This window comes from Hyaena hyaena, unplaced genomic scaffold, assembly GCF_003009895.1.
Source record: "Hyaena hyaena isolate Hyena2069 unplaced genomic scaffold, ASM300989v1 scaffold_93, whole genome shotgun sequence".
NCBI lineage: Eukaryota > Metazoa > Chordata > Mammalia > Carnivora > Hyaenidae > Hyaena > Hyaena hyaena.
In genome coordinates, this window is record NW_024080724.1 from 802,137 (window position 1) to 818,033 (window position 15,897).

Below are 15,897 nucleotides of genomic sequence, written 5' to 3' on the forward strand. Positions count from 1 at the left end.
GGTGGGGAGCCACAGCAGTAAGAAAACATAGGGAGTGTTGGGGATCTAGCAAATAGCTCGGTTACTTTTATCATGAGGCAAATGACAGTGTCTTGAACACTTACTGTGAGTTAGGTTGCAAGCTGGAAACTGCCAGTATTCTCCTTAGTCCTCCTGGCCGCTTTGAGAGTTCCCATTTTACAGCTACAACCACCTGCTAACAAAATGCAGGCTGGAGGGAAATAGTCCCTGCAGATGAGAACAGTCCTACCTCCCTGGTGGGACTGGGTGAGGCTCTAGTCTCTAAACTACAATGTCAGGGATTATGAATATTTTTTTAATCTTTGTGTGTCCAGCCTCCAGCCTGGAGCCTGACACGTAATAAGCCTCCAGTCAATGTGTGTTGAATGAATGAACAAGTGAGTAAGAGGTTTAGCATAAGCATCCCGCAGCACCCAGATGTCCAGGGCCACCTTGATCATGGGTAAGGACAGAACCTAATCTTCCCCCACCCACACTGCAGCTTTTGAGGGAGTCTTAACCGTGAAATACCTGGAACTGCCATGCAGTAGAGACTCCGAACATGTGGGCTAAGTGGCCAGCGTGTGCTCTGCTCAGTATGGGTGGTGAAAGTGGTCTGAACCCAGAAGTAGGGGAGCCAGGTTCAGGCCACCTGGTCACTGCCTGGCACATGGCTCTGCGTGTTCTGAACTTCTGTGAGGCTCCTCCCCAATCTACAGACCGGGGCGAGCGATTTGCCATGAGCCTTCAATGAGAGAACGTGAGAAGCACCTATGTTCCCCAAGCGGTACTCCAGGGAGAGATTATGGTGATTATGGCTTTCTTGGGAAGCTGAGCATTATTTTGGTGCCAAGGGACAGTACAGCAGGGTGTGTGAACCAGAGGGGCGGCTCTGGCTGGGGCGCGGTGGGGTACCCGCCACACCACTTCCCGGCCCCTGATGATTTGTTCCCATCAGCCTGCATATTTCATGAGCTGCCTCCCCATGCCAGATAAATAAATCAGGGCCTCCTCCTCTGCGCGGCGGGAGCTGATTGGGACTGAGAACTTCAGAAGGCCAGAGCAGGGATGCCGGAGCTCCCAGCAGAGTCTGCTAATGTGACATTTAGGAGCTGTGACCCAGGCAAGCGGCAGCCACCTGCACAATGTGACACTCCCCCAATGGCAAGGAGACCATTGTGGGGAAAAGGAAGTGACTTTACAGTCCTGTTTTCCACCCCACAAAGGACCACAGGCGACGGGGGGGGAGTGGGGGGGTGGGCTATGGGATTCCCTGCTGCGCTTTCTGAATGTTTATAAGGGACCGGCAGCATGTCTGCATCTCTGCAAAGAAATTCACTTAGAGCCAGAGCCCCAGCCGGCTGGCCGTTCTTCAGTGCACATTTGGAATTCCTGCAGCCACGCCGATTTATCACCTCTGGGCATTCCAATGCCCAGCATTGCAGCTCGGGGGAACCGCTTGCCCTGAGGTGGGCATGTGGGCACAGCTCTCCTCAGTGATTACACTCAGGAGCCACACGCGGCCCTTGGAGAGGCAGCTTGGCACAGAACCGTCACCGCTCAGGGACCCCATCAAGGCAGCCCCATGAGAACATGGGCCATGGGAAACGTCCCGGGTTTGAGGCTGGGCTCTACTCTTAGAATGAGGGAGGGGCTCAACTTGCTGAGCCTCAGTTTCCTCACCTGTTTGGTGGGACTGAAACCACCAATGCCAGCCGTGAGAACTGAACAAAAGAGGCACATAAAGTTCCTGGCACAGATCCAGACAGGTTGTCAGGGCTCAGTGACTCTTCAGTGGACCCCCCGCCCACTCCCCAACCCTCTAAGCCTGCTCCGCCCTGGGGGCTTCACTCTACGTCCACATTCCTTGCCTTTGGCCCTTCTTCCCCCCAAACCTGCTTCCTCTCCAGTCACCAGCAGCCCCACACACCACATCTCCTGACCCCTGCTCAAGGGGCTTGTCCTAGTCTCTCGGTGACATGTGACACTGTCCCTTTCCTTGGCTCCCATGATGCCCACTCTCTCCGCCATCCTGCTCCCAGCATCCTGGCCAGTAGTTCCCAGTTCCTTGCAGCATCCTTGCTCTGCCCACCCCCAGGAGGTTGGTGCTCCCCAGGGTTCTGCCCTCGATCCTCTCCTCCCCTTGACACTGTCCCTAGGGCCCTCCTACCTGCCCCCATGCTCCATCTCCCAGCCTACCCGCTGATGGCCCTGACCCACTCCCCAGCCCAGACCGCTCCCCTGTCTCCAGACCCAAGGACATCTCCACTCTCGTGATCCATAAGCACGTCAGGCTCACCATGCCCAAACCAGAATGTGGCAACTTGCCCACTTCTCTGACCCTCTCCTGTTGAGTTCCCCACTCAGGGAATGGTACCTGAGTTCCCCCCAGACATGCTTCATTCCCCTGTCCTCCACACCCCTGAACATTTGATCACCCAGTTGTCCAGATTTTACTTGGAAAAAAGAAACCTTTGTCAGATCTGATACTCCCATTTCTTCATTCTTCTTGCCCCTGCCCTGGGCCAGCCTTTGTCATCTTTATTCCTGGAGATGACCAAAACAATGACCTAAAGCTGCCAACAGAATAGTATCAAGGGTAAATTCAAATGAATCACTCGAGTCTGAAAATACACCTGCACAAGCGTATATGAAGGAGATTCGGCTCCGTATGACACAGCAGAGCAATGTGGCCTCTGAAAGATGCTAATTCCACCTGAGGATGCATTAATAGGAATATAATGTGCACAATAAAGGAGGGGACAGTTCCCTGTACTTGCTGCTGACCAGATCATGCCTAAAGAAATACATTAGTTGGTCCTTGAGTCTACACTCTATCAGACACAATGACATTGTATGGCGTAGCCCAAGGAGGGACCTGGATGAGGGCAGAATTGGAAACGAAATTCTGTAAGGTGAGGTTGGGGTCTTGCGCCAGGGGAATGATCTGTCTTTGTCTCCAAGTCTCTAGGGCTGTCCTGGAGCAGAGGGAGCAGAAGTACTTTGTGTAGCCTTAGATGACAGAGCCAGATGCCAGAGGAAAGTTAGAGAGAGACCCTTCAGCTCAGTGACCAGGAAGGACTTGGTAACAAAGTCCAGTTAGGAGGGGAGTGGGCCCCCATCCATGAGACATACAGCAAAGGGCCGGTAACCGGTGGGTGAGATGGTTGAAGAGGGCGCCTGTTCCACCCCAGATCAGGTTGGAGGTTTTGCGACTCTGCCTGGAAGAGGCCCTGGGGAAAAGGAAAGCCTGCGAGAGTCTGGCCAGGGCCCACAGGGGAGCAAGAGCGGGGACAGGAGCAGCCGGCCATGGGCACAGGACTCCATCTAACTAGCACTGTCTCTTGCTCCCGCAGACAGCAGGGAGGTGAAGGTGGGAGAGTACAATGCTGTGGCCGACACCCTGGAGATCATCAATGACACTATCAGGTTCCAAGGTAAGGCAGGTGGGCTTCTCGTAGAAGGGGGCCTGCTCAGTTGCTCCTTGCAAGCCCAGATATCGTCTGAAGGGTGGGGACAAGCTCAGAGTCCTTGGCTTCCTGGGGAAGAAGGAACCTCCTTTCCTCTTATCACACATACCCACTCACTGAGCACAGTGTCCCCATCACTCACATGGGAGTGGGGTCACTGGAGTCTGCGTGGAGTGCTGCCTCTCACTGGGGCATCTACGTTTAAACCAATCCATGGCCAGGAGTAATTTTATTTAATGTGGCCCAACTAAATTTAGCTCTGTCTCCTTCTTTGAGAAAGGACTTGGTTGGGTTAAAGCCTGTCCACCTGCTGGTTTTCCTGGAAGACCATTCCCTCTTCTGCTGGAGAACTCTTCCTCGGCTTCTAGAACCAGATCAAATGACACCTCTTCTGTACAGCCTTCGCTGATTGCCCCCCACTCCCATCAGCTGAGCTAATGGCTCCCTTTTCTTGGCTTTCATAGTGTTTGTCTCTGCCTTTCCCATTTTTGCATGGAAATTTCTAGGTTATGGGACCATGAGCTCCCTGACTGGATTCCATTTGACTTTAAGCCCCTAATGCCAGCTAGGGTCTGACACATGTTGAAGCTTCACATTTGATGAAAAAAATAAATACATGACTGATCACGTGAGTGGGTGACTGGGTGGGTGAGTAAATGAATGAACAGGTGAGCTTATGAGTCGATAAAGTAGTGGGTGAGTGGATGAATGGATAGATAAGAGGATGAGTGAGTGGATGGATAGATGGATGGATGGGTGGGCTGTGGAGAGGCTTAACCGTTCTTAACTCCCTCAAGTCCATTCTGGCCTCAACAGCCAAAGCGCCCTTGCCATCAGCCGTGCTGTGCTAGAGATTCTCCACCTTTGCCCGGAGCCCTGCAAGGTCTCTACCGCCCAGCAAGGGGCCTCACTCCATGGAGTCACGTCAAAGCTTCCCTGCACGGATCCTTCCCCACATCTCCTCCTCTTCTTTCAGATCTCGCCACTCAAACTGCTTGCAGCTCCTCACATATGCCAGGACACCACCATGCCTTTGCCCCTGCTGAGCCCTCTGCCCAGAATGCCTTTCCCCCTTGGCTTCCTTGTGGGCAGCCGGCCATTCATCTTCTGAGGATTGGCTCCCCCTTCTGTAGCCTTTCCAGACTCCATCAGGGGGAACTACATCCTTCTCTTCTACGCTTTCATGCTCGGGCTTCTCTGTGTCTGATGTTATCAACCACCTGGACCCTGTCTTTAGAGGCAGTTTTTCATAATGGTTAGAGCACAGGACTCAGTTCGGCAGATCTGGGTCCAAATCCTGCTGGTTTTGCCACTTACAAGCTATAATAGTCACTTCACATCTAGAAAGCTGTTGCCTCTTTGTAAAATGGGAATAATCTTCTCTACCTGTGAGGCTGTTGGGCGGATCAAACGAGGAAAGCTCTGTAAAGTGCTTAGCCCACGGTAAGCATTCAGTAAACACGATTGCTTATTATGCCTTTTTCTTTTCCCATGGCTAGTATAGATGTTTCTTGGGGACAGGGACTGTTTCTTGGTTATCTCTGAATCGCTGGCACCCAGCACCAGGCCTGACAGGTAGAAAGTGATTATTCATGATGATTGATCACAATTGATGAAGGTGAATTAAGGTATAATGAGGGATGGAGGAATAGTCAAGAACAGATGAGTAACGAGTGAATGGATTGGGTGAGGAGCAAGAAAGAAGACTCAGGGCTGCTGCTACTAACACTTCCGATAAGTTCCTTACCGCGTGGCTTAGTTACGGTGCACTGTGTGCAGGTGCCATTTTGGGTGGAAGGACAGCGGAGTATGGGAGAGGAGAATTGACATTTTTTCTACATGAACAACTAGTGGTGATAATCATCACATACCGCTGATCCAAACCTCGGCCCCTTTCTCGGTGCCCAGAGAAGGATTTGTTCCCAGCCAAGAGCTCATGGACACCCCAAGATGACTCTCGTGTTAGGGAACCAGAGGGCAGCTGAGCCAGCCTGATGTAGCCAGCAGCTCACCTGGGGGCGGGGAGGGGGGCAAATGGAGAAAGAGGTAAGACGCTTTCAGATGTAGAGCTTTTGCTTCGGGGTGCAAGAAATGATGTTACTTTATCCACCTTGTGTCTGCTCTTGCCCTGACTTTCAGTCCTTAAAGCTGTTCCTTAAAAATGCTCCTTTACGTGGAATTGCTTAAAAGCTTGACGTGAGCCGTACCAGCAGGTTCCTAACTGTTTTCGAACCTGGCAACTTCCCTAGACTACTTAGATGGTTCGAATTCTTTTTATCCACTGAATGTTTCCAAACACACTTGAACTTGCTAGCAGAGTTTTTTAAACACAGATGTTCGGGGCAGATCTCCAACCCTCCTGCCACACCTGCCCACACCCTCTGCTTGTCTCCTGGGAGCAGGGGTGTAACAATGCGGGTGCCCACAGCACAACCACGGCGGGGTCATCATGACCCCTGTGGGTCTCCCTGGGCCCCCCCCCCCCCGCCAGGTTTCCCCAGCATTTCACAATTCCACAGCAGCAACCCAGCTTGAAATAGCAGCTGAGAAAAAAGCATTTTTGTAAGAAGTGGGGCGGAGTGGGGAGGATCCCTATACCCCCCTCCCACGCCAGCCTGCCTCTGAACAATTTTGCCAGTGACCATAAAGGTGAGTTTTCTCTGAGGTCGTCAGGGCTCCCCTAGGTTCCTGGTGCCCCCGGAGAATGAGCGGGGACGGCTGTGCAGAGAAATGGAATCCCACAGTTTGGGCCCAGTCCTGGTGCAGCAGGGAGGGGGAGGCATGCCAGTAGCTTCTGCCTCCCACAGTTAGTGAGTCTTATGAGAAAGGAGAACCAGAAAGAGCTTTTATAACATAATGACCTTGAGGCAGGAAACCCACAGCCAGAGACATAGATGTCTCCGTGGAGCTGATAGGCAAGGTGTCTGCCCTGTTGAGGGTGGTCGTTGACATGTGCTAGAGCAGAGTCCGTGAGAGCCCCAGCCGGGTTCCTCATCCCCAGTGGCACCCAGTGGTACCCACTCACAGCATCTGGCCCTGTGCCTTCCGAGCCGCTGTTACCTTTGAGGACAAATGAGTGTGGTTTTTCAATGGGGTAATTAGACCAAATCAAATTCTAGTCTTTTAATGGCTGTTAAATGCATCACAAATTCCTTATGGATTCTATTTAGAGAAAGAAATAAGTCCTAACGAAGGCGCCCTGCCGAGCAGACAGGCCAAGCCCTAGAGCCCTCCCCCCGCCCCTCAGTAGACGTGTCCTACACAGAGGGGGCACACAGGTGCCAGATAGCGAGAGCGTGTAGGCAGAGAGGTTCTTGAGGACTGACCGGCCATACACTGGGCTCAGTCGATGTCTGTTCTTGGCCTTCTAGGATCCGAACCCCCAAAAGACAAGACCATCATCCTGGAGCAGCTCCGAAAGATCTCCCTACCTCTCTACAGCATCCTCTCTGCACTCACCATCCTGGGGATGATCATGGCCAGCGCTTTTCTCTTCTTCAACATCAAGAATCGGAATCAGAAGTAAGCCACTCACAACCTCCCCTTGGATGATGCTTTCTGGGTTGACAAACCTCATGCATAACGTGTAGGGGCATCATGTGACAGACTCACCACGGGCACAGAAGGAGTTTCCGGGGCAGTTTTCTAAAGTGGTCATACAGTCACTGGGATGTCATTTAATGTTCCGTGTGCATCATGTGCGTGTGTGCGTGCACAAGCGCGTGCACAGGTACATAGTCAGGGCTGCTGGTGGCTCAGGAAGGCTGGGTTACATAAAATCAAAGGCTGGCTGTGCTCCTGTCCAGAAGGAAAACCACAGAAGAGGGAATGCCCCGAAGTCTTAAGGGAAGCATTGCCCTGGGAAATCTCTGAGTTCAGTAAGGGGCACCACCCCTTAGTACGTTAGTATGGTGTTTTACAGTCTGAGAAGCTCCTCCCTCCCATCAGCCTCACCTGAGCCTGAGCTAACTCCCCAGATTACAGATGAGAGGACAGAAACCCAGTGACAGAGGGAGGCTTGACATCCGAGGCCACACTGCTGCATGCAGCAGAACCTGTCCCCTGGGTTTCTAGCTTTGATTTCTTTTACTTATTTTTAAAAATTTTTTTTCAGTGTTTATTCATTTGAGGAGACAGAGAGAGACAGAGGGTGAGCAGGGGAAGGGCAGAGAGAGAGGGAGACACAGAATCCAAAGCAGCGCCAGGCGCTGAGCTGTCAGCACAGAGGCCAACACGGGGCTTGAACCCACGAACTGCGAGATCATGACCTGAGCTGAAGTCGGACGCTTAACCGACTAAGCCAGCCAGGTGCCCCTATGATTTCTTTTCCACCATGCATGCTTTTCCCTCTCTGAAAGAGAGCAGCTCGCTGTCTGAGTTATTCTGGTCAGTCGTGGGTAGAACAGGCCACCACCCAAGTGGTGGTGTTTACCAAGCACAGCCAGCTTCTGCGGTTTCCATAGCAAATCCCTGTCCCCAGCTCTCTGTGCTGCTGGGAAGTTACTGAGCAGGGACTCAGAGCGGGGCCACCTGGGGCCTCAGTGCCATCGAGCCCAGCAGCCACACTGTGTGAACTTCCGGGCTGCCGGGAACAAGCGTGATTCTGCAGAGAACAGGGATTTTCCCCCCTCCCTGCTTGCAAAGGAGGAGATTGGAAGCTCTAGATCTTGTTGTTGTTTTTTGGTTTTGATTGGGTGAAACCTATTTCCTCAAGAACGAAAAGATTTATATTCACCTGTTGTTTTATTTTCTATGTCATCAATAACACATAGACTGCCACAAAAAAAGTTGAAGAAAGTTCAGCCTAACTGATGACCATACCAATTAGCATTTGGCACAAGGCCTGGGCACATAATCAGGTCTCAATTAATATCAGATTCCCTTTCCGCAAGCTTCCAAAATACCCATCTTAATAGCAAGCTGCACCTCTCAGACGACTAAACTCCTTTAAATCTTTACCAGTGCTTTTGGCCTCCTGTGGAAAATGACTATGACTCCTTCCGGGAGGCTGGCGCCTATATGAATTTTTTGACTGGCTTTGCAGATTAAAAACTCTGAAAGAGATAAGAATGCATGTCACAGTAGTTCCAAGCTCCCCTCGCTTTTATCTTCTTAAACGCTGGGTCTTTGTGAAGGTCCTTCTCCTCCAGGTAACCTGCCCAACTCCTGGCCTCTCCCTGCCCCCACTTGCTGGGGTAACAAGGATGAAGGGGCCTTAGCCGTCTGTGGTTTGCAAAAGGACCTCCAGGAACCTGGTCTCAGGTCAGCTTCACACGTACGTGCCTTGGGCAGTGTGACCTGTGGTCCCGTCCTACCCACGAGGAGACTCTGCCACGCTGAGTGCACGTCTGTAGGGTGTCCTCCTCCACCCCACCCCTCCCCCCGCCGCAGTGATCCCTGCTCAGAAGCCAGGTGTGATCCATAATTCACACCAGGCTTTTTATCTCTCTCCCACTTTGACACATCGCATTTTTTAAATGTGAAAGTATTAATAGAATGGCAGAGTACAGAAGAAAATGTTGAGGGCATGGACTATAATTCCAATCTGCAAAAGAGTGCCTGGGTCAGGGGTGTCCGTATGCGGACCCAGGGCATACAGAGCACGTTGTGCCGGGTTGGCCAGGCACTACTGAGGGTGCATTCCTGCCAGCTGGTGGTCTAACCCAGGCCTGGCTTGCGGGACAGCTGGGAGCCAAAGCAGGATTCCTGAGAGAGGTGAGAGACAAGCATGGAGAGTTGGGAGTATACAGAACTCCTCCATCAGCAGCCTGGTGAATATAGGGGTAGGGGTGGAATGCGGACTCCAGTGTCCATTTAAAACAAAAAAATTTTTAAATATTTATTGGTTTTTGAGAGAGAGAGATTGACAGAGTATGAGCGGGTGAGGGGCAGAGAGAGAGGGAGACACAGAATCTGAAGCAGGTTCAGGCTCTAGGCTCCAGGCTCCAGGCTTCTGGCTCCAGGCTCCTGGCTCTGAGCTGTCAGCACAGAGCCCAACACGGGGCTCAAACTCACAATCCCGGAGATCATGACCTGAGCCAAAGTCGGACACTCAACCAACTGAGCCACCTGGTACCCCACCCATTTTTATCTCCTAATGCCTAGGGGAGGTGTTCCCATCTACGTGTGTGACCCTCTTTGTGCCCAAAACCGTGTGAGCTTCAGACAGCCAAAGTGAATGCTCACATACCACCTGGTGACCACACTTCCAGAGCAGCCCGAATGCTCATCTGTAGAGCTCCCAGGCCTGGCCCCCTTGGCAAGGGGAGGGCAGTGTGGCCTTCTCTCCCTCATCTCCCTCCTCCCTTAAGGCTGCTGAACTAAAACGTAGAATTCTCTAGATGCAGCATATCTGCCTAGCCCCGGCCTGAAAAAAGCTTACAAGCTGCCCCTAGAGAACGGATAGGTGAACTGACAGGAGGAAAAAAATCCACGACTAGAATTGGATCGCTTCCGAGGCCATTTAGTGAAGGGAAAGTGGCCTTTAGTAGCTGGCACAGGCTTGGGGGTGGGGGCGAGGCAGGGAGGAATCCGAGGCTTCCGTTTCTCTCTCCTTTAGCCTCAGCAGCAATATACGCGTAGTAGGCATCCAGGAAGTGTTTGCTCGGGGAATAACTGCAGTAACGGTTCTGTTAAGTGTATCGTCTCTCTTGGCAGGCTGATAAAGATGTCGAGTCCATATATGAACAACCTCATTATCCTCGGAGGGATGCTCTCCTATGCATCGATATTTCTCTTTGGCCTTGATGGATCCTTTGTGTCTGAAAAGACCTTCGAAACACTTTGCACCGTAAGTCATTCTGCGTGTTCCAGTGGCACAGGATATGAGGGTTTCTTGGTTTTCCATCCTCAAAAACACAGATACAAACCCAGAAACGGATGGAAATACGTGAATGGGCAAAAGAGAATTCATTCAGCCATTCCTGCAGTTCCACAGGGCAGTGTGTCGACGCTTCTAGGCTGGAAGGGACGTCAGTATTGCCTGCAACATTAAGATCGTGGATTTAAGAGGCCACTGCTAGAGAAATGGCCGCGTAGCCTGTAAAAGGGAGGGGGGGAACCTACTAGCCAGAAAAGGATCAATACCTGGGGTCAGGGTGAGGACAACTTAAGAAGGAACAGATCTGCCCATCTATCTCAATAACTGTTATAGATCATAACCAGAGATGTCTGTATGTCTGTCTGTGTGCGTAACTTTGAATCATATAGAAAAATTCAGAGCCATTATTTTCTTTTTTGATTTTTAAATGTTTTATTTATTATTGACAGAGAGGACAGAGTACAAGTTGGGGAGGGGCAGAGAGAGGGGGAGACAGAATCTGAAGCAGGCTCCAGGCTCTGAGCTATCAGCACAGAGCCTGATGCGGAGCTCAGACTCATGAACCGTGAGATCATGACCTGAACCAAAGTCGGACGCTTAACCAACTGAGCCACCCAGGCACCCCAGAGCCATCATTTTCTATCTAAGCAGTGTTTCTCAACCATTTTTCCCCTTATTCCTCCCCTAAGAAGCCTTTTTAGACTTTTGTTTCTAATTATCTCCTCATGAAAACTTAATACCAAAGATATACTGTATGTTTGTTTATGTACTATATGTATATCTATACTTCATGCATGAAAGAGTAATATTTTCACATTTAAGAACCAAAGCTTGCCCCTTGGGAACTATATCACCCTCACTGAGAATGCATATACTTAAGGAAGCCCTTAAGTGGGCTTCCCTTAAGTGGGAAATAAATGGGTAATTTATTTACTCCATTTTGGAAATCTTATTTTGAAAATTAATTACCATGCTTTAAATATTCGCCGCCTCTTTGTTGGTTGTGTTTTTTTTTTTTTCCTAACGGAATCTACGCTTTAGCAGTCAACAATTGCATAGAACTAACTCTCAGCTGAAAGTGTCATTGGCTCAGATTGTAAAATGAGAATGAGCAGTTGGGATTTATTTCTGGACTTTGACTACTGTGATCTCTCGAAACTGGGTTAGCCATTTGGGTCTCTGTATTGTCCCAAATGCAGTAATTCATCCAATTCGCGGCCTGGAGGGCCAGAGCTAGAAGGGGTGGCCAAAGGATCGGTGTTGGCCAGATTGCTCGAAAAGCAACTCTTCAGTTTTCTTTTAAGGTGTTAGGAGCAATGTGGGCCCTTTTTTGCACAGCAGCCTCTTTTGATTTTTTTTTTAATGTTTTTTATTTATTTCCTTAGAGAGAGAGAGACAGTGTGGGCCAGGGAGGAAGGGGGGGGTGGTACGCGGGGGGTCAGAGAGAGAGGGTGACATAGAATCTGAAGCAGGCTCCAGCAGCCTCTTTTGGATGATACTTGCAGCTCTAAGGTCTTGCGTCGCCCATCCCTGCACGCTTCTGGATTGCAGCCTGGCAGCGGGTAGAGGACCCCTGCCATGAGCACCCGTGCCCTGACTGTCCAGACCACACCCTGCACAGAGAGAGCCCCTTCCTCCCAGAAAGAAGCTCCTGCATTTTACACCCTCCCTGCTCAGGGGCCAAAGGCTGTTACTGCGCAGGGGCTCTCTGCTACTTGACCTGGATCCTACAAACACCGGGTGATGCAAGCTCGGGAGCAAAAAAAAGGGACATCCCCCACACCCGGGTTTTTTTTTTTTTTTTTTCTTTTAATGAAGCCTGACATTCTGTTCCAGGAGTTGCGCTCATTTGTGCGCAGGGAAGGCTGTCCTGGGAAGCCTGGCGAGGCGGTATGAATAAATCATAAAGCGCTTTACAAATCAGCATTAGCTCCGAACATGAGGGCTCAGGAGATGGTAGGCCCCCGTTCTCACCATCCCTGAGGATTCATTTATTTGCAGTCAGGGCTGTTTCAGAGGCTCTGCAGAGGGGAGCCCACATTTATGACTGTGGGGAAGAGGCATAGATTAACTACTCTGGACTGAATTGGGTCAGCACAAATGTGTACATGGGTTAGGACTGGGGTCATCTATTTAATAATTCCCGATATCGCGCAGGAAGGGGAACTGAAAGCTCTTGAATTTAGAGCCTAAATACCAGTCCCCAGTGAGTGCAATTCGGGCTGTGCCCCACCTGCTATTCCGGAGGGGTTGTGGCTCTTTATTTCACTTGGTGCCTCAGATTCTTTTCTCTCTGGGCCTGACAGCCTGCCCACCGGTAAACACACAGCAAGCAGGGAGAAGGAGGTAGAATCAGGGCCGTGTAGTGCAGGGAGCACAGATCTTGAACAGCCCGGCTGTGACTCCCACCGCCTACTCTTACTGGCCCCTGGCTGGGGCCAGTGACTTAGCCTCAGTTTCATCATCTGTAAACTGAGCGTAACAAATCCCTGCGCAGGACGGTGGCGTGGGCTAAAGGAGATGGTTCCAGTGTGGCGCCTGGAGCGCGGGGGACAGGAAGTAGGCAACTTTCTCCCCATCACAGCTACCATTTCCTGGTGTCCTGCTCTGCGTTCTGAAGGCAGTTTTTATAGGACAAGGGACAAGGTAGAGCATGAAGCTGCTGCAGGTGGGGGACAGTAGAAGTCACAGTTCGGTCTGTCCTCTTGCTATGTGAACGCCCCCCACCTTGTTTCTTCCCGTCCGCGAGGTGGAAACTGAACACAGTGATAAACCATGAACACCACCTCAGGAAGAAACCTATGACAGTCATGAGATTCTGCGTCTCTGGGGGCCATGCCTCTGCTCAGAAGGGTCATTATAAGGACGGGGAGGGGGGAGGGGGGTTGGCTGCGTGTGTGAGTATGCACTCCCTGCATGCACGCACACACGCACACACACACGCACACACACACACAACTACTGCTAGGGAAACAGTTTCACTTCGTTCCCATCCCCCGCTCCCTCTGCCCCTTACGGGAATCTTCACAGCCCAGTTTCAGCAAGTCTTGCAAAGGGCTCCAGCTACACTGTGCTGTCTCCCTGGACACTGTGTGGGTAGTGGAATCACCATAGCAACGTGGCCCCTGAGGGCAGGGAGCTGCCTACGAGGACGTGAGGGGCCTGGGCCGGAGCCCCGGGGCCGGGGCGTGTGGGAGGGCCGGCTCCGAACCGGAATCCCTGCCCCTGGCAGCCCAGAGTGGGAGCAAGGTGGGTGCGGAAGGGAAAAGGCAGTTTTCTTCCTCGTGGAATCCGAGGCAGAAACCCCACAGGAGCGTGGACGGGTGAGACGAGGCCCTGCGGGGAGGATGAGGCTCAGGTGAGCCTCAGATCCAGCAAAGGCCTCAGCGCTTTCTGGGGCTCTCAGAGCGCGTGCCTGCGGGTGGCGGCAGCCAGCGAGGCCGTGTTAACCCCCCAGGCCTGAGCCCTCACGAAACTCAGTACTACCCTCTGGGACCGTCACCCGCAGACGTCCCCTCATATCCCCACGACCCACTGACAAGGTGAGGGTCATTGTCCCTGCTTGACAGGACAGGAACCGAAACTCTGCCCTACGTGGCCGGGTGGCAAGACTGAAGTTTGGAACGAGTTTTGCTGGACCACAGAGATGTCTGAGACGTTTTGGTTTTTTAAGAAACATATGCAGATATATATTTGTTCTTAGCTGGTTCATACCAGAGAAGCAGGCCCACCCAGTTCTTAGGGATGTGGTCATCATTTATCCCAACCCAAAATTGTGTCCATTCAGATTTTTAAACTTTGAGACATCATTCGCATACCATAAAACGTACCCTGTGAAGGTGTACAGTTCAGTGGGTTTTGTAGACCTATTCATTCATTTTTTGGATACATCCCCAAAGGGATATATAGGAGAATTACAGACTGCTTGTGTTCAAATCCCAACTACACTGTTCCCCAGCTGTGTGACTTTAAGTTAACCGACATCTCTCAACTTTACTCCTCCATGAAATGGGCATAATAATAGGGTTTTGAGGAGTAGATGGCATAGTGTCTGCAAAGCATTTAGTGCCTGTCTCATAATGAGAGTCAATAAATGTTAGCCGGTTTCATTAAGAATGAGTGAGTGAGTGAGGGTCGCCCGGGTGGCTCAGTCGGTTAAGCATCTGACTTCATCTCATGGCCTGTGAGTTTGATCTCATGGTTTGTGCTATCAGCACAGAGCCCGGAGCCTGTTTCAGATTCTGTGTGTCTCTCTCTCTTGTCCTCCCTCCCTTGCTCAAGCTCGCTCTCTCTCTCTCCCTCTCTCTCTCTCTCAAAAATAAATAAACATTAAAAAAAAATTTTTAAAGAATGAGTCAGTGAGTGAATGATGGGAGTATGTCTGGATAATTGTGTTCCCCTGTGGACACGGATAAGAGAGACACTGATAAAGCTGAGTGAACTTGGGTTGAAGAAGAGGCTGAAAAACTGGCATTGGTGCTGGTCAATCAGTAGGTACGTGCGTGACAACTTCTGGCCTTAGGTGGCCTTGCTTTGCTAGAACTGGGGTGAGGACAGACTTGGGACCTAAGTGGAAACCAAGCTGCTATACCTCTGCCGCCCTGAGTGCTGCAAGGGGCTCGGGCGGGGCAGGCTAGGAAGAACACGAATGGGTAAGGGAGTTAAGAATGACGCAGGTGGGGACTCGGGGCTCTCCAACGTGAGTCCCTGGGTCCCCAGACACTGGAATGTGACACGAGAGGTAGGGGAAGCTGGTTCAACCCAGGGCCACTCTCGTGGCAGCTCGGAGAAGCGTGGCTTCGCTGTAGATCTCCCTCCACTTGCTGACAATCCTGATTCCTTTTTTTCCTAACTTTTTATTAAAGAACACACACACACACACACATACACACACACACGTGTGTGTGTGTAGCTCAGTGACTTTTCACAAACCAAACTCAGCTATGAATCCAGAATCCTAATCAAGAAACAGCATCGCTAGCAGCCTCTTCCAGTCCACACCCCCTCGAGGGTAACCATCTGGCTTCTCCGTGCACAGACAATGCACATGAATCACCTGGGGGGGGTGGTGAATGCAGATTCTGGCTCAGTAGGTCTGGGGTGCACCTGAAACACCGCATCTCTAACAAACTCCCAGACCACACCTAGAGTACAAAGGTCAAGTTTAGAACTCTGCTTTATGTTTTGTGTTTATCTCTGGTTTTGGAAGAGAGATGGAAGCACCAGAAACCTTGGCCCTTGAGCATCACTAGGGGAGAAAAGGGGCTCCTGGGCCTCCCCCCTGTAATCTCTGGAAGCAAAGCAGCCCCTTCATGGGAGGCAGGGCTGGATTCTGGGTCCAGCAACATGCTCTCAGCTACCCACACCTCTGCCCCTAAGAGGTGAATGAATGATCTCAGGATGGCCAGTGGCTGGGAAAGGGTTGGGGTGGTTGGGGCCCAGGCACTGGATTCAGGGGTCATCATCTAGCCCTCCTGGGATGCTAGGATTTTCTGACTCTAACTCACAAGGCAAAAGGCTACCTAGGAACACCCACCTGGCCTCCCAGTAAGTTCAAGTCTGGGAAAAATGAGAGATGCTTTCAGGTAAGATGCCATAAATGTCAGT

At 51.3% G+C, this 15,897-nt stretch overlaps 1 protein-coding gene across 1 annotated transcript in view; it reads left to right on the top strand.

Annotated features, from left to right (window-relative positions):
• GABBR2 (gamma-aminobutyric acid type B receptor subunit 2) overlaps positions 1 to 15,897 on the top strand; it is a 351,400-nt gene that overhangs the window by 264,803 nt on the left and 70,700 nt on the right. The window contains exons 9-11 of the mRNA XM_039234825.1: positions 3,357 to 3,437; positions 6,842 to 6,992; positions 10,128 to 10,260. Of these exons, the coding sequence (XP_039090756.1) occupies positions 3,357 to 3,437; positions 6,842 to 6,992; positions 10,128 to 10,260 (365 nt within the window). The remainder of the gene's footprint in view (positions 1 to 3,356; positions 3,438 to 6,841; positions 6,993 to 10,127; positions 10,261 to 15,897) is intronic.